This window comes from Arvicola amphibius, chromosome 2, assembly GCF_903992535.2.
Source record: "Arvicola amphibius chromosome 2, mArvAmp1.2, whole genome shotgun sequence".
Lineage (NCBI taxonomy): Eukaryota > Metazoa > Chordata > Mammalia > Rodentia > Cricetidae > Arvicola > Arvicola amphibius.
In genome coordinates this window covers 110,770,835-110,796,038 of record NC_052048.2, presented here as the reverse complement: position 1 = coordinate 110,796,038, position 25,204 = coordinate 110,770,835, and the positions used below count along the sequence as shown (strand labels likewise).

At 35.0% G+C, this 25,204-nt stretch overlaps 1 protein-coding gene across 18 annotated transcripts in view; it reads right to left on the bottom strand.

Moving 5' to 3' along the window:
- Nrxn1 (neurexin 1) overlaps window positions 1–25,204 on the bottom strand; it is a 1,076,729-nt gene that overhangs the window by 973,345 nt on the left and 78,180 nt on the right. For 8 of the 18 annotated variants that reach the window (XM_038319675.2, XM_038319678.2, XM_038319683.2 and 5 more), the window contains exons 2-4: window positions 4,434–4,451; window positions 1,089–1,118; window positions 320–331 (exon numbers count right to left, since the gene is read on the bottom strand). The exons of 4 other annotated variants lie outside the window; for them this stretch is intronic. In XM_038319675.2, coding sequence (XP_038175603.1) covers window positions 320–331; window positions 1,089–1,118; window positions 4,434–4,451 — 60 coding nt within the window. Of the gene's footprint in view, window positions 1–319; window positions 332–1,082; window positions 1,119–4,433; window positions 4,452–7,092; window positions 7,098–25,204 lie in introns of all 18 variants that reach the window. 6 more of the 18 variants (XM_038319679.2, XM_038319677.2, XM_038319685.1 and 3 more) reach the window with 5 other exon arrangements.

Here is a 25,204-nt window from a genome sequence, read left to right as displayed (position 1 = left end):
ACTACATTCATCATTTAAATACCATTAAATGATACTGCAGGGACTGACACCACAACCTATAGCTAATTTTTAAATATACTAATTATTTAAGCAACTGACATGGAAAAAATTAGTCCAAAAAGCAAAACATAGACATGGGAGGGCAAAGCAGAAATATTTTGAAGAATGCTTTCTTACCTTACATTCATAAATATTCATTAACACACACATACCTACCTCCCAGTACCTTTCACCAATGCCAAAGGTCTACATACATTTGCATAACTTAGACACACTGTAATCTACACAGATGAAACTAAGAAACAAAATAATGTAGTACCTTTACTTTTACCTATGCATTTGATGAGATGGGTCCATGAAGAAAGGATTTCCAGACAAAGAGAATAAAGAGGAGAAAAACAACAAGAAGAATTATGAATATATGTAGATGCACTGCTCTCTGAAAATTAAACAAGACAAGAGAATATAAACAATGTTTTGAAGACAATGGAAAGGCAGTACATACATTCTGAGAATTTTTCCTGTTTTTACAGAAAGGTTCATGCAAGGGATTAGAAGCCCATGCTCATGTTTAAAGTTACATAAATGAAGAATCTCAATGACCATAGGTTAAAAAAGTATCAATTACATGGAATATTACAATCATCACCCTGGGAACCAAAAGTCAAAGTTGTCTGCAAGTTCCCAAACTGCCATGCATGGATGAATAATGAACACTTAATGGAGCAGGTGATACTGGGGTTTTCAGATGTTAGCTCCTGACTGCTCTGGACTTTTCTCTCCTGTAAGGACTCTCCCATAGACACCAATAAGAAAAGCAGGGTTTCAGCCAAATTTCTTATGTCTTATTTATTTGCAGATGTCACAGTGAGAGGGATGGAGGATACAAGTGTCACTGGAGCAAAACAACATCAAACCAACAAATAAAAGCGAAAAGAAAAACCATGAAAATGTGAACAAAAGCTATGCATTTCATTTGCAGCCACATCGTTTCCAAGCATCCGCCATAGTTTGCAGCGATGGTTTTGAAAGCAGCTACAGAACAAGAAAACACGGAAAGCAGAGTGGAAAAGGAGCAGAACCCATACCTTGGTCGCCCATCATCAGGTGTGCCAGACCTTGAAGGGAAACAAGAGCACAGTCAGCAATAAACAAGGGAGCATGGGAAGGCAGGGTTGTCACGAGGACAAAAATGTTTAGTGACAGACATCTTGCTTCCTATGAGACATGCCCGTATCACAGAGGCAAATCAAAAACATTCTTTCAACCCTTGGTTGGAATGCTTTGGGGCAAAGAGTTATAAAACAGCAGTGTAAACACCAGCATATGCTGTGCTGTGTATTCTAAGTGTTAGTTAGAACAAGCAAAAGTATGAGAATTCAACCAGTACCTTAAATAGTGCATCTGCCCTTCGTGTGTTTGATAACATTTGGAACATTGTCCCCATAGGGCTTTCCATTGTTTGTCAATAAAATTATATTTTACGAACACCCAAAAGAATGCCTTTAACATGGGCTGGGTCTGATCGTTTTCCTCTCTTCAAAAATGAGAACTTTCATAATTAAATGGGGTGTGGGAGTGGGAAGTGCCCTTAGTCACATTGAAATGACAATGCAGAAATGTCCCCTTGTTTGATGCAGGTGGCAAGTGATTATATTTGCTCAAACGCAAAACCAAGATAATTAGGCATGCAATTAAAAAGCTTGGATTTATGACACAATCATGTTTTCAAGAAAGAATGAGTAAGTTTTAAATAGATTCAATTAATTTTTCATGGGAAGCAAAATTATTTATCATTTTAATTAAATGTTGTTCTGTGTTTATGCTCCTTTATTTACTCAAGTTATACACTGAAGATATAATATCCCCAAGAAATTTTTATGACGATCACTATTTTTGTAAAGAAAACTGAAAATAGTCTCTTGATTGGTTTTGAAGCATGTTCTCCATATGTAATCTAGGATAGCCTCAACCATAGTCCTCATGTCATTTTGCCAACATGCCCAGCTGTTAGGACCATCTTAACAAACAAAAGAGTTTACCTGACAAAAGAGTCATGTGAAACAGTACTTTTTCCGAAAGTCATGAATCATAACAGCTTAGTCTCAACTCAGAAACACAGCTGTAACTTTTGGATATATTTCAAGAACTTTATATACAATCAGAGAAATGTAAGATCAAGTTTTAAAAATCTGTCTTTTCAATCTCTAGTGATACTTCAAATAAATTTGAAACTTTGAACTTGGGAGCATCATGTACCAGTTGCCCCTGATCTGCTTTTTCAAACTCATAAGTGTACTTTTACATTTTGGTAAGGCAGATACAACTAGAAATTATCCTGTAATCATAACATAATTTGGAAATTATTTTAAAAGTGAAGATGTTTCTGGAACAGCATTTCTGGAGGGATTTCAACAAAATTAATCACATAACTGAAAAATATTTTATATGTGATTAATTCAATTCTTTATGTGGTAAAGAAGAGGTTCATTTATTCAAATTTTTAATTTTTCATTTAATCTCACACATTTATTTTCATATATACATTGACATATATATATACATATATATGTCTATATTTGTTGAGAATGTATATATTTCTACCTAGAAACATATTTTTATTTCTAGGATTGTTTTGTAGACTACCTCGGGAAATTATCCCTGGTAAAATCTAAACGTTCTGAAGATCTAACTTTTAGAAAAGAGACTTACAAATCTGTGGTGGTTTTGACATTACACCCAAAAGGAAATTAATAAATCCCCAGAGACTACTATTTCTCCTGTTCCATTTCTAGCTCTAAAGGAAGCTTGGCTGCATTCTTATAGTAAAACAAGATATTAAAATTACGATTTAATAACTTTACTAAAACAGTTGAGGGGCTTCTGTTCTGAATATCTTATCAATGCCCTGCACCAAACGATTCTGTGATTATGGAGAAGCATTTCAACTAATTAGGTTGACTTTAAAGTCCTTTAGAAATTCAAAGAGAGAAAAAAGAATGAATATTTTACAGAGCAGTTTAAATATACAGAAGAAAAATTTACAGCTTTTGTATGTTCACAAATTTAAAATTATGGAACTAAAAATCAGAAGAGATACAAAGTCAACATTCAGGGGATATGACATTGTTTCTTTAGAAATTTTAGTCTATTTTGCTTGAATATCAGTTTAATGCAGTAACAATTATTGGCCACAAATTTGATGCTGATCTTGCGCTGATCAATGTTGTATTACAATGAAGTCTTCTTTTTGAAAAGAAATGACCCCTTTGTGACCTCAACTGCACTAATCTGTCACTTTCACTAGAGGCAATTTGTGAGAAGTCTTTCATGTGTAGAAATGTAGGTGTGCTTATGAAATGACTGCATCCCAACCTGTAGCAACAAAGTAGATTTATGTTATGTCCATTTCATGGCATACAAATATCCACACATTGCTGACAACTGTTAAATGCTGTGATTATACAATGTATATAGCAGGAGATAGTCAGATGTGGCTGTACTCAAGTAAAGCAAGGTGAATATCTGCAAGCAGGGCGGCAGAGTCTGCTCTACAGTCTGAACTACACAGCAGGACCACTTTCTTAAAAAAATGGGTGTGAGCCGATAAGAAACTTTTATCTGTCTATTCTTCTGCTGCAGCTAATGCTTTTTGTGTTTGTCTTTTCCAGATTTGGTTGGTAATATCAGACTATTTCATCCAAGTTCTTTAACAATAAAATGTTGAAATATGCTTGTAGGAACCAATGGGAAAAATATTTAACTTTCTCAAAATTCCATGATTGAGATAATCTAATGACACTCCAATCAGTCATCCTAGTGTTAACACACTAATGTTATAAATATACTTACCCATGGTCACATGGCAGAATTGTGAGCTTTCATTTCCACTGGCAATGACTTGTATTTTAATCTAAATGTATGCTTCTTTCATATTCTCAGTGTTTTAATTTATGTTCTTTTATAATTTGAATCATTTGAAACAAACCAAGCAGGTTAAAATGACAGAGTAGTAAAAATATACACCAGAAAAGAAACTACTTTGCTCCAAAAAAAGAAAAGGTAAGAAAAAAATAAAAGAAAAAGAATGGAGACAGAATCACACATTGTGTTAGAAACTTCAAAGAAACACTTTAAAAAAAAAAGAAGTAGCGTTGTATCCTGTTTCCATATAGAACACTGCATTAAGTATTCTAAGACTCATATGGGCTGCTGAAGTCTATCAGGCGCTGGAAGTAAGATTGAAGGCATTTTTATCCCAGAGACTAGTGGGGTTGAAGGTGCAGATGTGTTCCATATGCAAAGTGATACACAACTGGAAATCAAGGGTTGAACAGAAAGGCCAACTTACCGTCTATATTCGAGATGTACTCTATGAAAACTGAGAAATAAAAAGCAAAGAGGAGTTGAAAAATAATGTAGAAAGCACCCACCTTCCACATTGTTGTCTTCTGAAAGCACATGACAAGGAAGGAGAGAAAAGGAGAAACATTCATTAAGCAGCATGCAGACTGGACCTTGCCTTTGCATGTCTTCCTCATGCAAGGCATCAAACATATCATGCAAGTGCTTCATCACTGTCATTCAAGGGTACAACAAAACCACAGGGGAGCGGGTGTCCTCCCATTGGTAGCGTTTACTAGATGTGAGACAAAACTGCAATATCACGGTCAGGTCTTGAACAAAGGCTGTTTAAGTAGACTTTCCATGTTCCCTGTGAAGTGAGCCGCATTATTACTATAGGTTGCTGGCAGGGTCTTTCCAGGCAATTTTTAAAAGCTTTTTACTTTTATTTTGTAGTAATTCTAAAAAGCTCTATTTCTATCTATTGATTTGGATCTCTGTAAAAGAAAGCCCATTGGTACTAGCAGTGAAATTTCACCAAAAGTTACTATACTTCGGTCAAATGTGTTATTTCCATTGTCCCTTGGTTTTGAATGCTTCTAGTAACTTCCTTAGAATAATAACTTCAACATAGATTTATACAATAAATATCAATAATTTATTTTGTTTATTTATTACAGGATCATTTTATTGCAAATGACAGTTTGCTATACTTTACTAAGATGCTGCTGAAAATACGATGAATAGAAAAAGTGCCCATTGCAAAAGAAGTACATTAAACTAGGCTTGTTGTGATTAAGCTAAGGGTAACATTTAGCAAACGTTTCCTTGTGTTTTTATTTACCTATATGATATTAATATATTTCATATTATTAGGTATATGTTTTTATGCATGTACATCAATGCATACACACAATACAACATATATATGTAATATATGTAATTTTATATAAACCCATTTAAATGTACAGGGCTTAAACTGATTACTGCTAACTGAGCAATTCTAGACTGAGACATGGGAGTTGGCAGGAAGGAATTAAATGGAAGGGAAGGCATTCTTATAAACACAGGGCAAAAACAAGGTTTTAATACTTAATTATTAAACGTTTTAGTTGTTAATTATATGGACTGCAATTCTCATCTGATCCTTATATTTTATATTTGTTTAATTAACTTTATATTATGCATGGAAATTTAAACTAAATAGCTTAAAAACTAAAGAAACATGCCTGTGGTAATCAGAGGATGACACTGAGTATAAATGCCACTGTTTACACTCACAAGTTTAAGTGCTATTTTTCCACTGGATGAAGGGAACCATGAATTTAGAATCATAATTTTGTTTGAACGATAGGAATAGAGACTGAAATACGCAGGTGCATTAACTGATTTCAGTAGTAAAAGACCCCTGATTAGAGGGTACACAACATTTTAGGCAACACTTGGTTGGTTTGAATCTTTTATTATTAAAGAAATATTTTTTAAAAATTCAAGTATTTGGTAGGTTTTTTTTAAAATTTTTTGGTTTTTATTTTATTCAATAAGCTGAGTTCATTTCTTATCAATAGAAATTCTGACAAGAAATTCACACAAATATTTAAATATGTTTGCTGCATTATATTGGAAATATACAAATAACTATGATGCCTATGATATCCATTAGTTTATATCTTTCTGCCTCTGGACATTTATTTTTTTGTTTAAGGCATTTTTTTCAGTGATTATTCAATATTAACATTAAATAAAACTTTTAATTCTGAGGAGAATCAATTTCTCTGGTCTTATTGAATTGCTGTAAGGAAAAGAAGAAAAGAAAAGCAGAGAATGACTTAGGTAAGGATGCTGCAGCCGTAAGGTTAAGGTCATTGGCTCCATCCACATACGACGGTTTTCTTGCACTGTTAGGAGAGGAAAAGGCCCTGACATTCAGGTTTTCTCCGTTCTTACTCAGACTGAGAATACGCTTAACTGAGGGGCCTCTGGTGTGTAAATTCAAGTCGGGACCAACGTGCAACCATCCTGACCTGTGTATGTCCAGGAAATATATTTCAGACAATTTGAGTTTTCCAAAGAGCTAAGATACTGGAGTAAAATATAAGGGGATATATCAGTTTCACTTGAAACATGCTGAAGAGAGTCGGCTACAATCGGACTTGCCTTAAGTTTCTGTAATTTTCAAAGTTAATGACAGGGGAACACACACACGTACACGTGCATATACACACACACACCCCTCCCCCTCCCACCCACACACTGAACAAACAAACCAAAAAGAAAACAGAATCCCAAACTTCTCTTTCCTCCTTTCATTCTACACTACACTCCGGTGTCCATTGCTGACATAGTATGGTAGTTAAAACTTGCTGACCCAAGGCTAGCCAATGCTTTACTTCACACGGTGGCCGCAACTCTAACTTAAGGTACTCAACCCATCATGAGACATTCTTTTCTCTAGTTTTCTGGCCTGTCCTTACATGAAACAGTGGATGCTGAGTTGGAAGAAATGGTATTTTTTTCTCTCTCCAGCTTCAGCGAGTGTGTGTATACTGTGATGTAAATAAAGGCTATTAGAGTTCTGGGCAGTGCCAGAGATGAACTGAGTTTCCACATGCCTTAGTGTACAGGGACGTCAGCTTAATGTGCAGCAGAAAGGGACCCACTTGGCCTTACCTTGTCAAAGGAGGACATATATCTTACATAAAAACCCTGGCTTTGGACGTTACAAGAAAACCCACAGAAACAACTAACCTGGACTCATAGGAACTCACAGAGACTGAGCCAACAACCAGGGAGCATGCATAGGACTGACCTAGGCCCTACGTATATATCTGACATTTGTGTAGCTTGTTCTTATTGAGGGGCTCCTAACAGTGGGAACAGAGGCTTCCTCTGAGTCTTCTGTGCTGACTTTACCTTGCTCAGCCTGAACATAAGGCGAGGTGCTTAGTCTTCCTACAACTTGACATAGCATGTGTTTCGAGATCCATGGGAGGCCTGCCCTTTTCTGAATAGAAATGAAAGAGTAGCGGGGTGTTGAAGAATGGGGAGGAGGAACTGGGAAGAGAAGAAAGATAGGAAATTGCAGTCAGGATGTAAAAGAAAAAAAAAGAAGAGAAGGAAGAAGGGAGAGGGAAGGAGGGAGGGAAGAAAGGAAAAAGGAAGGGAAGGAGAGATGGAAGGAAGGAGGGAAGAAACCAACCCTGGCTTCTTAGTTTTACAGACCTAATTTCATTCGTGAAGAAGCAGGTCTCTCAGCAATCAATTCCACTGTTATTACTGTGTCACTTAATAAAATCTTGCTTTTGTATTCCCTACCTATATAAAAGACAGGAATCCAAACCTACAAAAGAATTCCTTTTCGTTCCTTTAAAACATGCTTCCCCCAGGAAATGAGCATCAGATACTGAGGTGTCCACCATGCCAGGAATGATTGTGCTGGCATAAGGGAAGTAACAGAACACTACACCGTGTCCCTTTAAGTTATTACAGGAATGGAGCTATAGAAACTTGTTTCTTTTGCTCCTAGCTTGAACATTAAGGACAGTAGAAGAGACTATCATGATGACACCTAGAATCTGCTTTTAATGTAGTTTTAAGATCTCAGTTGGGCAGCACCATGGGGAACTAAATGAAAGATGAACACCCGGTATCTCAACCTTTATTTGGTGTCTGTCTCCTTTGTTTTTTGGTCTGATCTTATTCCTACTTGGGTCTACCTGCCTCACATATGTCATCCATCGATGCTGATGTCACACAGGAAAGTCACTGTCCTAAATCTCAGCACCTTGGATTCCAAGAGGAGCAAGATCTTTAGAAGAGATTCTTCCCACCCTTTTCCCTTACCACACACATACCCGAGCACAAGCAATTTTCCATGAAGTTGAGACTGCAACCTGAACCTAAAGTCATCACCATGCAGAAACAAGAGGGTCTCCACGTGTGATGGTAATGATTAGCAATCTATGGAAACACTTTGAGAGACTGGAACTGAGGCAATCATGGAGCATAATAGGATTATAAATTGACAAGGATTGCTTAATTATGCAAACCCCTTGTTCTCTAGTGAATCCAATGATCATGTCAACATTCCTAAAATGGACTTGGAGACATTATATCATTTTATATCTTCCTCTGCCCTCTGTTTTTGACCTAAACTCATCTCTAATTGACTCAATGATGGAGTTGGCGAGGTTAATCTACTTAGGCACCTGGAGCTCTAACTCGTGGCTTAAAAATCTCATTACAGTTTCTGCACTTGATCCTAGAAAAATAATAATGAATAAGAAAATGAATATATTTGTTTCAGTATCCTCAAACTAACCCCCCCCCCCCAATCAGAAACTGAATCCTGCTGAGTAGACAACATTTAGAATAAAAAGCCACAAATGCCATCTTTTGGTATAATCAATCAATGTGTTGAAAACTATGAAGGTCCTCATTTAAATGTTCAATGGAGGTCAGTTTGAACACCACTGCAGACCTTAAGATTTGGCCAACAAAGCTAACAGGAACCACTTAGACATATTCCCTACTGTGTACTTTGGTTTCCTTTTCTTTCAGTTGTCTGTGACTGGCTCTCTTCAATGTCCTTAACTTCCTTTCTCTTCTATCCAAGCTGGCACTATTACAGGTAACTTGACACACAGATGCAGTACTGGTGCTGGCGATAGCAAGAGGCAGGAACAAAACTACAGTTCTATGTCCTAGTCCATTCAGTGAGACTGGAGCAGTGATACTCTTATTTTCTAGCTCCTCGCATTACTTCTTCAGACTCTATCCCTTACCGCAGGAACTGAATGCCAGGATGGAAGGGTCTGGTTTCCATGGTAGCACAGGATGGAGCTTTGTTTGGCCTTTATTTTTTTCTCTTCGTATTGGCAGTGAAAGCCTTTAGAAAACCTCAATAGTCTGACGATACTTCAAGGACTAGGGAATGGAGGGAATCACTGAAACTGGATTTATGCAGCATTCAGCCCAAGGAAGAGAAACACTGGCCAGAGAAAGAGAGGGTTCAAACAGAAAATAAAGCATAAAGGTTCATTATGGACACTAACAAGAGGAAAGAAACAGCTCTGGGCAAGAATCATGCCAATTACAAAGCATTTTTAAACAGATGGCCACTGCTCCTGTTCCAAAACGAGAAAAAGGAGATTCCAAGGTTCTCTCACCAGCCTGCTCCATCCTGATCCGGTGCATGAGTGCACACAATTGAAATTGAGCCAGTGGATGTTTTTCTGCCTAGGAATGAAAGGGGAGCTACTTCTAAACCAAGTGCAGCAGGAGAGAGATGATCATGGTATTTCTGAGACATTTTAGAAATTAAAAAGCTCTGGGTAATTAATTAAAAATGTTCTATCTCAGTGTTGACACTTAGAGAAAGTAATGAGAAGAAAGAGGGGTGAGAATAAGGACAACAGAAGGAGGGGGTACTGAAGCCTGGTTTGGTACTGGAGCTGTTTGAGGGATCTAAAAGAACTTAGCAATGATTGGTCAAACTATTCATATTCGAAGATTCCTATATTATGATGTAATTTCTTTACATAAGAGGCCATCACAAGTATTTTTGAAAACTATTTTACTTATGGTTATGATTTACAGAGAGGTTTTCTGCTCAATATTTGTATATTCATCTCAGGAGTTGAGCTTAGGAAAGAGACTTTGCATGGGATGGTGATAAACACCATCTATGGTGCACCTATTTCAGCCGTTAGCCACGTCGTGTTTCTTTGCTTAGTAATAAGCACTTTCTCATAAGGGATTGATAGATAACATTGAGCAGAGTGTTTCCTGACTCTCCTGACTGAGCTACGCCACTATGCTACGAAATTTCCCAAAGAAAGCTCTATCAGATGAGCAGTTTCTACCCTTCTGAGAGTCTGAAGTCAGAATATTTAGAAAACCTAACCAAAACTTCTGCGATCAGAGTGGAGGATGATTCTGAATGTTCCTGTCCACGTTTCTGAGTGCTCTTGGGATTGAAGTACTCAGTACAGCTTTGTCTATGAACAAATGAATAGCAGTCTTCTGGCCTGTGTGTCTGTAGTGGAGAACGCTGTACAGTTATGCTAATCTTTGCATTGTTGATATAGAAAACAAATTTCACTAAAGGAGGCCGACCCTCCTTCTTATAAAAGACATCTTGAACATGTCAGAGATGAACAGTTTTCTGTTGTTGCTGTTCTTGTTCACAAATCATTATCTCAGACATTTTGAAACAAACCTTAAAATGCTACTTGTCTAGGCTTGGGTTTCTTAGAACAGTCCAAAACACATTTGTTTAATTTTTCTAAGAAAAACCAAAAGACTTTTGTGATGAAATTCTGAGGACTTTGCATAAAACATGACTAAACTATATTATAAAAAGAAATCTAAATTTAGTGCTCAACAAATGAAATTTACATATATTATATAAAAATAATGCTGTTTATATAATATGACTGACTTACCAATTAAATATTTTATATGTGCAGAAAATCAGAACTTATTACAAAAAAAGGAGGGTTTCAAGTTATTTTTTTAAATTCCATAGTAGTGTTACACATTTATTAAATATGTTAGAAGAAAATGCAGTAAATAATAAGAGGACTTTTTAAACCCTCAGAGGTTTTTATTGTTCTTTTTGCTTCATGTGCAGAATTCAAGACAGTTGCAACTGCTAAGATTTACGGCTAATGACAAAATTTGGTTGAAAACACTGAAAAGCATGGAAATGTATTTTTTTTGTGTGTGTGTGGATAAGTTAATTAGACCAGACTTAAAATTTCCCAGAAACTCTCAACTTAGACTAAAATATTGGTAATAAAACAACAAATCCTTAATAATCTTTTTCAGTGTAGATTATTTACATAGGAAAAAAATGGGTGTGAATGGCTCATCTACTCCTCAGAAATTAAAATCATTTAGACTATGATGACTGGAGGTTTAAACATATGAAATCACTGTTGAGATAGGGCTCCTACCTGTGTTTACCCCCAGGCGTTCCAGTCACGTGAAATTAAACACAGAGTATTTCCAAATACTTTGCTGTCATTAAAACTCAAAGGAAAACATGCATTTCATTCACAGATGAAAGTATTTTTCTTCCTTTGAAAAACATCTGAAATAAAGGTTATCTTCATTCCACAGTAAATATTTGGTCATTGATCTTATCCAGTATAAACTTATCATATGAGGACCACTGCTTTAGTTCAGAAATGCACATCTGCTAGAACAATACTTCACATATCTGTTGTACAGTAAATCTCGTAGCAGTTGGGATGAAGGAAATAAAAATTAACTACACTATCAAATTTCAGGTTTTTCAAAAATGTTTTAGAATCCAAACTAAAAGGAAAATACTTGGTTCACAATATAACCAGTTTGACGTGGGTGGAGAAGTCATACATATAGTTTGGGAACTAACCTCTAATAATTAATTAACTGACAAGAGTGTTCTCCCAAATGTAAGAGATTTGCACAGGCCTGTGCCTGTTGGCTTACTGACATAAGTTCCTCATTTAGTGTATTTCTAAAACGTTAGGCTTGTTTAAGCAAACATATGAATATAAGTGAAGAATTCATTTGTGACCATGTAAGACATCTTAGAACATTTACTCCATCATTCAAAGTAGAAAGTACTTTGATTCATTCTTTAAGTAACATAATAGAGAGGTCATATAAAGGTTATTTCTTAACATTGTATAAAATGGTATATGGTGTCAGAGAAAAAGAAATCCCTGCATATTTTGGACACATTGAGACTGAAATTTTAACTTATCATATGTTTATTATACAGCTCATTATATATTTCTTTAAAATGCTTGGCAGAACTATTATATAATAATGACTTCAATTAAGAAAAAGAACTTCCTTTTGATTTCCAGGTTTGTAAGAACTTTTAGAAGTCAACTTTGAAAAGCAAAACAAGAACAACAACAAGAATTGCTAGCAAACATCAGTATGCTCTCAGCTGTCGTCACACTGACCTGTAGGTCCAAGATACATATGTGGGCTGCACATTTCATTAGAAAACTTGAAACTTGTTTTATTTATTTAAACTTGTTTTTCTGTTAGAAATGTTGACAAGACTAAATTAAGAAACTATAGTAATTACATTTACATTATAACTGGTAACACATCTACCTTTAACACATTGAAAATATTCTATTATTGACAGGCAATAAATAAAATGCAGACTTTCTTATATATCTGATTCAATTATGAATGCTTGTACAAATAGGAAGAGAGATCAAGTCCAGTATGCTCAGTCCTTGGTTCTCTGAGGCCTGATCCTGTTATGTATTTGTAGGTAAGGATGGAAATAAACGCTCATTTTGTTTCATCCTTCCAAGTGCTCAGGTTGTGTGATGCCACAATGGCAGAAGTAGCATTCCCCTAGCTTCATAGTTCAACAGAGAATCCAGCGAAGATTGCATTTCAATTAGAACTAAATAACAGCAGTAATGGGGCTACAGTTGCAGCCAAATTCTACATGATTGGCAGCTGTATGATCACTCGTTACCAGAATGAACAGCACAGATTATATTTCTGCCATCTCAGAAAAATGCTATGGAGGTACTAATGGGAGTTAAAAGGACCCTAAAAGGTCTCTGACAACATCTAATGATAGCAAGCTGTATGTGTTTTTTATTTTTGTTCATTAAAGGGCATGATTTAAATTCATACTAATATTCTAAAAGAAAATATCCATTTAGATTGGATGTGGTTATTGCATTTGTGCAACATAGAGAGCTATACACTATTTTCGCTTTAATTTCAAAATAATAAAATAATTGAAAAACAACCCAATAAAATTTTATTGTAGTTATTTTGAATGTTTGACTAATTCAAACACTGAAAAGTCATTATGTTTAACCATAAGTCTTTTCTTTAACTATCACAACATCGTATCCTAAATACATTTTGTTTGTTAAAAAATTCAATTTAGCAATGTAGTATTTTATTACCCATTATCGCTGCTCATCTTCTCTAGTATTCCCCTGGGTGTCATCCAACATTATTGCCTTTAAGTTTCAGTATACGACAATTTTTAAGGAATAGCGGGCTAATAACAATATATTTTTAGAACAGGTCAAACGTACACTCCATCCCATTTTTTCACAATAAATTTTCTTGTACAAAATAACTTAAAGCCCCCCTTTCTAATCAAACAAGCATCCTTTCAGCTTTAGACTGTAGAAAAAGGAATGGCCTGACAAAGCAGCAGCCTTTCTGGAGGACTGCAATGCAGCAGACACAGAAAGCCATGAATGCAAAAATAGTGTGAATGTAAAGTTCACTCCACTCTGTAAGAGGCTGAGCCGGCTAAGGAGCTATTCTGTGGAAACAAATGCATCTAATCATTACTGGAAAAACACAGAATATTGGAAGGGAAAATGTGTACTGGGGAATGGCAAAAGGGGCAAAGTGGCAAAATTGGTCAGAAGATGAACTGACAGACTTAGTATGGTCACATGAAGAATGAGTAAAATATGCCTAGTAAGACTGCTTGACTCATAAACTGCTTCTAATACAAGCATGAGAAAGTAAGTTCAGGTTTCTAATAACCTCATAAAAACCTGGCATTGTGTGTGCATCTGTAGGCCCTGAGCTGGGGATAAAATCAAGCAGATCCCAGGGGCTTGCTGGTCAAGCAACTACACAAAGTGGTGGGCTTCAGGTCTGATGTGAAAGTCTATGTCTAGCGGTAAGTGAGCAGAGGCAGAATGATAGAGTAAGACACTCAACATCAACCTCTGGCCTCCACAGGTACCGGAATAGGTGAGCACACCCTCAGACATTCATAAACCGTACACAACACCGCCACACACCCTCACCCTCAAAAACAGGCACAACACATACCACACACACACACACACACACACACACACACACACACACACACACACACAAACACGAGTAAAATACACAATCAAGTTTAAGTAGACCTGCCAAACCTATGTTTAAAACTTAAAAATTACTGCCATTAAATGCTGGTCACTGGTTATCAAAAAGTGCCCTTTTTATATTGATGTCATCAGATTTCCACTATTACACAATAACAGAGGAAGCAATGTCAAAATAGAAAAAAATATATTTATGGCCTCAAGTACCTACAGAGTAACATTTGATCAGATATTACAAGCACATGAGCTGCGGCCTGGTATATAAAATAAGTACTAATCGATATAATAAGAGCAAATGACCTTCAAAGGACACTAAAGTCATCTGCTTAAGTCCTGCACCATGACATTAGAATGTCTTGAAAGAGATTATACAACAATACCAGATATTTCTTTTAGTTCAAAGAAGAAAATACATGTTGGAGGCCAAAGTTAGTATTCTATTTCAATTCAGTTTTACATCTTATAAATCAAGCTTAGCTTAACTGAACACAAAATAATTAATAAGCCTTAGTAGATCAACTTAATTACCTCAATAGATTTCTTAAATTATTACAGCAGAAAAAAAGGTTTATTGTGTAGGGTTTGTATTGGATAAAAGCTACTGGAAACAGGGTATTGTAGTAGGGCCTCTCTGCTTAGGCAATGGGTATCTTAGCTGAAGTAAACTCTATTTAACACAGACAGAATTGTTTTCATGAGGAGAATGAAGGAAGAGAAGAAAAGTCTCTGTTTTCTGAAATACCACATGAGCAGCTTTGGTGTTATTCCTATAACAGAATGTAAATTGTTTTGGGCTGACTAAAAAAAGGACAGATCCAATCACCAAAAATGTCTCTATTAATCAAAAATAAAAAGGTGAAATTTGTAAACGTAACTGAAAACATAAGTATAGTGCAAGGCAAAAAGATTACAATAAATAGTCAAATCAAGACACTATAACATATCTCTAAGTAACACGAAATCTTGGCAGAGTCTATCAGGTCCTGAACCTACACAGTTTTTTAAGGCGTTGTATGAGCATTCCTGGAATGGGGTTTGGAAAGAATAGGAGAATGGAATTAAAGGAAATCTAGAGTCTGCTACTACATGGGTTTAAAGAGTCTGGGTGCCTTTAAAAAATTATGTTTATTATTTGGCCCATTTGCCAAATGTTTAAAGTACTCCATACACTCATTGTGGTCCACCAACAGTGTATAAAACCACTTATTTAATAATAGCAAATCCTAAGGCACTGTGTATTGCAGTAATACCCATTTAATGATGTTGACCATGATATGATATTATAATTAATGCTTCTTATTCGAACTTCACATTCAAGTACCTATACTCATATATATATATATATATATATATATATGTATATATATACACATATATATATGTGTGTGTGTGTATATGTATATATGTGTATACTTGTATATATAAATATACACACATATATACATTGCTTTATACATGTTATTACTGCCTTATTAATTACTATTTTAATTCCCAAGTTTCTATGAATCTAACTAGCTCTGGGTTAGGGATGAGGAGGTTTCTTTTCACAGACAGGATTTCTTTGCCACTAGGAATCTTTTTCAATTAGCCTTAGATTCATAGTTTTTTAATGTGTTGGTCATAACTCTTTTGAGGGTAGGACAACCCTTTCATGGCAGTCACCTAAGGTCATAATCAAATAAAGATATTTACATTATGATTCATAACAGTAGCAAACTTACAGTTATCAAGCAACAATGAAAATAATTTTATGGTTGGGAGTCACCATAACATGGGGAACTGCATTAAAGGATCATAGCAATGGGAAGGTTGAAAACCCCTGGTTTTAGATAAATAAGGCAATTTAACCATTAGAAATATTTTGGAGGAAGAAGAATGAACAGGATTCTCGTATCCATTCTGTTCAAGCTATTAAGAAGTTCTGGAGTCATCAGTAGGGTATGTCATTGAGTTGTTATTGCTAATGGAAGGCTGGTGGTGAGGCTGTGATACAGAAAATACCCATTAACTCATGACATACTACCTAATGTAATCTCACTTAATTAATAAACTGACATAATAATTATAACACTACTAGAAAGAAATTATTAAGGTCCAAAAGGTACAAAAATAAATGAAATACTAAGTGCCATAGTTGTGTACTCTGAGCCCCAATCCTGTGGTTTTTTTCCCTCTAAATTCCTGATATTTAGCATATCTCCAATTAGTCACATAGGCCCTAGAGGTTTCTAATTTCTAAGTGTATCTTCGGGAAGTAATTCTTTCAAACTAAAAGAAACATTTAAAATAACTGAGTCAAAATTATGGATTAATCATGAAACTCATTTACAATTACCAGTAAAATATGGATAGCATTTACTCAGAGGAATTACATTGTTTCTTGGTATATTTAGACACATAAAACAAATTTTTAATCAAACAAAATTATTTTGATAAAAATTCAAATCAAAAATTTTGCACCATTTTAATATATCTTGTCATTTATTGACTACAATGATAGATGGGTCAGATGGATTCCAAAGCCCAAACCCAGTTAGATATCAACAGGATTTCACCTATCAATTTGCCTTTTTAGATTTGAAGAGCCAGAAAGCTACTGAAAATGGAATTCTTCATATCTTGAGCTGAACAGCTAAACTTATGTTTCATCTCAATTAATTAATACAATATCCAATAAATAGATATTATAAATATACATTACACCCAATTAATATGACTAAAGCAAATATTTTGCATATGCATATGACTTTTATTTAGGTATTTAAACATATTACATTCAGTGATGCTACTCTGGCCCAAAGCACAAAGGTATTCTGGGTCCATGCATATGGATGATGATTATGGTTATTCTTGGTCTGTGGTTAATTCCACCACACAGAGTTAACTGGATCATCCATGAGCCGAGTCACAGTTGTCAGTTATGTTGTTCAGTGTCTTGTGATTTACTAAACTGATTTTGCTTAGGCTATACAGCAGTGTAATGAGATTTCCCCCTACCTGATGCTTATTTTTGTTTATGGTTTCTGAAATTCTGAATGTCCTTCCCATAATCAATAAACATAAGACACAATCATACTTAAAAATTTAGAGTTTTAGAATTCTAAAGCTGGAAGGAGAATCAAAGGCACAGCTGTACAGTAGAGCATCTCCTTGTTCTCAGGTTTGCAGCTCTGAACAGAACTCCTGGAAGCAAACTGCTTAGAAAGGGAACATCAGGGGACTACTGTCTCTCCTCCCTAACAGGGTAGAAATCCAAGCGAGGCTAAAATTTTTATTTTCTTTGCACATGATATTTGGATTAAAAACTGGAATCCTGACTTTCTTGCCAACAAATACTAAAATAAAAAGGTAAAGTGTTGAGGGATAAGAATTAAACAACCACCCAAAATATTTACAATATTCAGACATCCGCTCCAAATTATTTTTTAAAAAACATATAGTTTGCCTATTTCAAATGGAGATAGAATTTATATATAATTTCATTTTACATATGTAAATGACTGTGGTCCAGTGTTCTCTTACTAATTTATGTCACAAGCAAGCAGAACCTCTGCGAGCACTAATATGCCTCCTTCTAGAACCAGATTTATCCTAGAGAAGCTGCTGTCACAAAGAAAATGGTTTATAAAATTAGGACTGAAGCAGGACACTCTCTGTTTGCATTAGAACCCCATCAAGGAAATATTCCACAGACCTCAGTAAGAAGAACTGGAAGCAACCATATCTCATTGTGATTTCAATGTTCCTCCCTGTAAACTGGGAGATAATCATGTGTCCTTTACTGAATAATTATAAACTAGTAAGACTCATCAACTGCATGCAATAGTTGCCTAGGTATTTCTCTAATCCTGTTAACTAGTTTTCTGTCACGGAAAAGGGGTAAAACTACTTCAGTGAAATTCAATTATAGTCTTAATACATTAAAGAATTTTCTTACCCTGTACAGTGCTTCTATCTAGCCAAAGGAAATTGTATACGGAATAACACTGAGCGTTTGAATGCCAACTGATTTCCAAAACGGTGCAGTATAATTAGGAAATTCATGAATCAAATTCCTGTTTATGCCTGTACTGTAATGGCTAAACATTTGTTTGTTTTCTATAAGAAGGACTTGATTAAAGTCTCCAGCCAAAATAATTAAATAACCCTGTGCTTGAATGATGCCAGCTTGGCTACCGCTGCAGTGTGCTGAACCCATAATTAAGGCACAGGAATGTGTATAAATTAACAAGCCAGTGACATTTACAGTAAGAGTACCAAGCAGGCTTCTAGGAAAAATGTTCTCAATGACTCTGTGACTCTATGTGTTACACATGCAGTGCAATGTAAACAATTTAACATCTACACACAATGTTTAGATCAGGCTCTGATCTACATGATGACATCACAAAGTTCCCTAGAAAGGGTCAGTTAGGATGTTAAGGTTCTCAGGGACTGTAGTGATCTCTTTTGCAAGTATTCAAAAGTGTCACTGAAGTGTGAGAGAAGCCATAGAAAATACAAAAATACGCAAGACTGCGTTCCAGGAAAGCTATGACCAGGTTTCTATTTCTTCATCACTACAGTGTATTGTTTTAGAGAGAGCAATACTAATTCATACATGAGGAAGAGCAAGGTAGTATAAAATGCAGTGCAGTTGATATAAACATTTGCCAAGTGTCAAAGCCTAAATTACATAGTTTAGGAGGAAGATCAGAGCAGGGACAATGTTGCATATGTTTGGCTGAGATAAAGTAAATCGAAAATTTAAAACCTTTTGGAAAGGAAATGTATAAATGTACTTGTGAAGTGTCAAATTTATGACAGTTGCTGCACATTTCAATGTATATTTTCAAACCCCTGAAAGTCACACTTACTCAGAGACAAACACAGAGGACGCACTGTGCAAAGTCACTGAGACCTGATTGAATGAAACCCAGATATTAAAAAGACTGAATACACAGAAGCCTATGGAACTGACAACCTAAAACACACTTTTTCAAGTGAGTCCCAGAGCGTATTAGTCATGAAGATGCTTGTCAAGAAGTCCCTGACCACAAGTTTGGAGAGGCTGCACAGGACACCTGAAGCATGAATGGCACTAGGAGCATGAATATGGAAAGGACATTTGTTGAGAGCTCTTGACAGATTAGTTTGGAACACTTACACCCTCTTCCACTGACTCACAGTGCATCATTATGACTGAAGATGACAAGATGACACTAAGAAGCAGAATCCCTTTGTGCAGCTCAGTGATTCTCAAATTTATTTTGTAAGCAAGGTCTAGCAACATAATTCCCTAGAACACAGCTTGGAAAAGTTGCCATATGGATTATTGTACTATTATATTTTTTGATCCTAGATACAAAGAAGAAATAACATTTTATTACATTTAACAATGAAAGAGTGGAGACACTCATTTAACTGTTAACTTATATTCTAATTGCTTATAATTATATTACATTTTTATTTTTAAACAAATGTATGGTAACTAATGAAATTCCAAAACTGACTTAATCAGCAAGAGATTTATGCTCACCCATAAATATACTTAAAGTCATAGATAGTTCTGAATTGAAAAAAAGCAGCTTGCAAAAGAACTGCATATCTAATCATTCTTCTTGGACATATGTTCCCTCTCTGAGGTACTACAAAACACAGTCTTGGTTTCTGGCAAAAGTTACTAGACACTGACTACCTGAAGCAATCTGAGTCATTAATTCTCTGAGGTATCCTTTATTTGAATCTAGAAGTCTCTTCTAACACAAAGACACACATTTTGACTAATGAGATTGAAAATCAGAAGTTGAATATTCAAATATTGACTTCTAGAATTAAGGATATAAATTAACCAAAATTCAGGAAATATTTAGAGAATAAGAAGAGCTCCTTTTACTAACATCTAGAAGTTAGAAACAGTCCCAGCATATATTAAGCATTCAACATATTTTTGGTTAGTGAATACATTTTAAAAATGAGTTAAAGACACCTATCAACCATCTTGATACAATACTTCAAAATAACTTTTATGAGTTAATTTTATAATAAAATACTAGCGTAAGTATCTACTCATTCAAGCATACAGAAACTTTATTTCAATTACTCATTTACCACCATAGCATCTGTTTGTTCATGCACAGTGATGGAAGCCTCAGCTACTTTAAACAGGACAGAATATGATGGTCATTTATGTTGGGCAAACACTGGGCAGGATAAAGGGTTGTAGTAGTAATTAAGATTAGATTGTAGAAGATAATATATTACTCAAGTCATTTTTGAATATCCATCAATAAAAGCCAAACATCATGGGATTCCTTTATAATTTAATTGAACCATCTTCCATTACATGCTAAGGAGAAAGTAAAAATGCAAATCACGATAAAATCAGTGACAGTTCCTCAACTCCTAGTAAAACATACAAGTGTCAAATCTACTTAACGATGTTTTCCTCAAGTTAGTGAAAAGAAAAAATATTATTTTAATCACTCTGTCATTTCAAAAACATATAATCCACAAAGTATTGACTTCTTTCATTCAATGATATAATTGGGCTACTTATCCATACCTCTATAAATTATGAAACATTGGTTTCTGAAATTTAAAGATGACTAAAAATTATTTTCTTTTAGTGCTGGCAGATTCTACAATACTTAGATTTCAAAGTGCACTTTTAGGGATGTGCTTTTTTAGACAAAGTCATAGATATCTGTGACTCCAAGGAAGCTCCCAGTTACTCCCAAGATGCTTTTCTGTGACGACTTTCTCTAACCCATGTGTTTCAGTGTTTGACATTAACAACTGTTTGGTTATCATGTAATTCTTCTGTAAGGAAGAATCAATAAACTCTGTCGTGACAGTTTAAAGAAATTCCAAATTTGAAAAAAATAAACTTAGATATGATTTATCCATATCTTATATACAGTGATCACTGGTAATTTGTAAATGTCCTTTTAGAGGAATCTAGCAAGATAAGACATTGAATGAACAACAAAAAACACTTTGATATGATTGCAATTTAAACTATTAAAACATAAAGCAATTTTAACTGTTGTAATAAAACTTTACAGATGTATAATAAGAATAATGTAAACATACTTAAAAAACTGATTAGGAAATAACATGAGATTAAAATTCAAGATATCAATATGTACATTAACCTGCCAGATGTGTTTGCTCATGAGACGGTTACTTGGTGGCCCTGTGCCTATAGTAATTCATCTCAGCACGTTAGAAGGGAGGGGCACCCAGGGTTCTGAGCATTCAGAGAACACTGGACACAGGCTGCCCTGTGTCTTTCATGCTCAATGATGATAGTAAGCATTCAAAACATTATGAGTTTCAGAGTAGCCACGAATCACATATCTCTCCTTCAGGCAGTCCAGTTCCTTTCTGTCTGTTCTACATAGTCCAGGTATCAAACTGCACTGAAGTTAATTTGGAGTTCAATTTAATAAGAATGAGCAGATAATTTGCTAGTAAATATAATGAAAAGGCAGTCCCCCTGGAGGGTTCCCAGAACACCAAGGGAGTCTTCTCAAGATGCATTTCCACAAATTGGGTATGGCATGCCCACCAATTTTAGTTCTGTTGTTCATGAACACCAAACAAACTAAATACAGCATCACAGAAAGGCATTGGATCTGCTTTCTATGTAGTTTAAGTGATAACTGCAATGAATTAATCTAGAGTTTATTTTAATATGCAAATTTTCATTAGGATTATACTAGCAGAAATTGAGTAAAAACACCTGAAAACAGCTATTCTAGGTAGTCCATTTGATTTACTGAAATTATAAATAAATTAATTTTTACTACACATTTCTCTTTCAATAGTAGCACTTGTGGCTCACAGGGAAAATTACTATATTGAAACAAACAATAATGAACCGAAGGATTTAATCAGACAAAGAGAATGCAAGTGTGCTTGGTCGCAAATGTGTCTAATTTAGCCACTTACCTTTCATTTCAATTCTGATGCTTCCAAGAGGCAGAAAATGACACTAAGAAACAGACTGGACTGAACAGTTTACACATATTCATACTGAAGCATAGCCTTTAAAAACATCATCATTAATACAATTGGCAAAAAGAAACCGAGGCACGTGAACAGTAGAGATGGCCATAACTCTGATTTGGTATTCCCACTTTGTTTAAAAAAGAATGCACCCCTTTCTCTCTCCCTTCTTCCTGGCATGATCCAGACATCCTGCAACTCTTTAGAGAAGGCTGCATAATAAAGTTTTTTTTTTCTTCACACAGACCTTCATTTTCCTACAAGTTTCTCACTGTTTCTGCAAGGAAAGACTCTTTTAATATTTTGGGGAAAAAGGGAACTCAAAATAACAACAACCTTCTTGGAAAGAGTCCATCTCAATGGCCAGAATATGGCATGCACTAACATTACAAACTTTGTATCTCTGAAATCAAATATTTCCAGAGTTGAGGGCTTCTAGAATCACACATGGGCTTTGTTGCTAAGATATAATTTATGATGTTTTACTTGTTTCTCCTCAGGTGGAGATGTGCAGGGGAGACTTTGAAAAACAAAACACACTAAAATTCAACTGGCATTGGTCCCTTCCTTTAGTATCTTTAGCTTATATTGATATTAAGGTAAAGTCAGAGGCAACCAATTAAAATGAAGATTTACAAGCCACAACACTAACAAAAACCTTGCTCTTCATATGCTAATCAGAATAACAATGTCAGAATGATCTCTGAGATGAATGCTTGAGGTAACAGAAATACCCCAACATATTTTTCAACTTATTTTTTTTCTCATAATGGTGGGAGAACATAGCTATAGTCTATTATTCTCACCTGCAATCTATGACTCTAAACATGTACCAAAAAAATCAGCTTTAGAAATAATCTGAACAGAAAAGCTATGAAAGAGCATAAAAATGGAAAAGTATATTTTAAGGCAGCAACATGAAATTGAAAAAAATATGACAAATTATAAACTGTTCTCATGGGAGTCTCAGAACATTTATTTGACAATTCAGACTGGCTATCGTTACATAAATAGTTATTTCAATGAAGGTGAGGTAGACATGTTTTTCCCTTTTCAAGAGTAAAAGAAAACAAAATCTGAAAAGAAAATAATTGTCACTAATAGAAGAACTATCTATCTGCCCTCTATCAATTATATACCTACCATCTATCTATCATCTATTAATCACCCATCTATCCATTATCTATCTACCTATCTATCATCTATATCCATCTATCATCTATCTGTGTATCTATCCTCTGCCTTTCTCTTTCTTTCTTTCTTTCTTTCTTTCTTTCTTTCTTTCTTTCTTTCTTTCATCATCTATCTATCTATCTATCTATCTATCTATCTATCTATCTATCATCTATCGCTATCATCTCTCTTTTGTGCATGAGCAAAAAAGTTTGAACATATACATTTTGGACTGGAAAAGTGTTTCTCCCCTAAAAATTCCTCTGTTCTTTTCATGACAGTAACAGTCTGTCTTCTTGATGCACTATACTACATGACAACAGAATTCTGTCCTAAAAGCATTTCCAACTTTACGTGAACACACACCAACTTTTTAAAATAATAAGCACCATCATTCAAATTGTTAATGTTTTATGTTAGAATTGTCATTAACAACATTCATAAAGGAAATCTTATTAGTATGCACAGAAAAATAGTTTTATTTCCATTTATAAATGAAAGAGAGATTAAATAATCCAAGAGTTTGATCTAACATACATGGTTAATGAAACTATAAAATATCTATGTAGAAACATAGCTGAACTAATGAAACATTTCCTTTATAGTGGATGCCTGAAATTTAATTTGCTCCCATCCAAGCTTGAACCTTATTTTTTTAAAATCATGATTTTTGAGAAAGATTCAAAAAATTCCTTCTATGTCACTAATACAAGTTAAATTGTTTTGTGACAGACTTTAAGACAAAGCTTAATAGAGGACAAGGTCAAAGTTCAGGATATTTTCTACTTAACATGCCCTGTGCTCATCATAAAAGCAGGAAAAGACAAGAATAAAGAAGACTGACAGAAGGCAAATGATGTCAGTGAGTTTGACTTTAAGAAAGGGTGTGTACCTCAATGATGGTAGAGGAGTTGCTAGCTTTCTCTCAGCTCCTGGCTTATTTAATAGCACCCATCCTGAAAAAGGAAATCTCGTCAGGTTACCTAATTATGAAAGCAGGGATTCAACAGTGAAAGAGCTGTGTTGAAAGCCAGTGAGCAGAAGTCAGAAGTTGCATTCATCCTGCAGTGCAAAGCACAGTCCAGCAGGCTCCACAATGCCTTCAGCTGGTTCACTAGACACCCAGCCGAAAACAATGTTTGTAATTACATACAGTAAAAGAACACCAAGGAGTTCAGACACCTTCTTTTTGTTGTTGTTAACGGAAGGAATACAAGAGCTGCTATGTAAAACTGAACAAGTTTAAAGCATATTTAGTTTAAAAATTTACCGAGTCCTTTCACTATTTCAAAAGGAATATGTCATCAATATAACACCTCTCACGATGTGAGTCAACAATATAACCCACCTGTGTTAATATGGGAATGTGTCTTCATAGTCATGCGGCTTCTGTATTTAGGCACAGGCAGCTGACTACCCCACTACTCCTTCTATGAACCACATACATGAATATTTGCTTACGGTGGTACACAGAACTTTTTAATAAAAGATTATTTTACATTATCCTTTAAATCATTACTAGGGAATTATTTTTATTTTAAAATTTCCATTGTATAATTTATGCTAAATTATCTAACTAGATTATCTTTTTGATGAATTCAGTTCAGGACAGCAAAAACAAGTCCTTTATAAGTATATGTTGATGGATCACACATGTGATCCTGGTAGAAGTACATATTCTCACACAGATAACTACCACAAAATGATAAATTAAATAGTTTAGGGAAGGAAAAGACAATCCAACAATATGAAACTTCATGAGAAGAGATATTTCAGTAAAGAGAAACCAGACTGAAGATTCTCTTTTAATT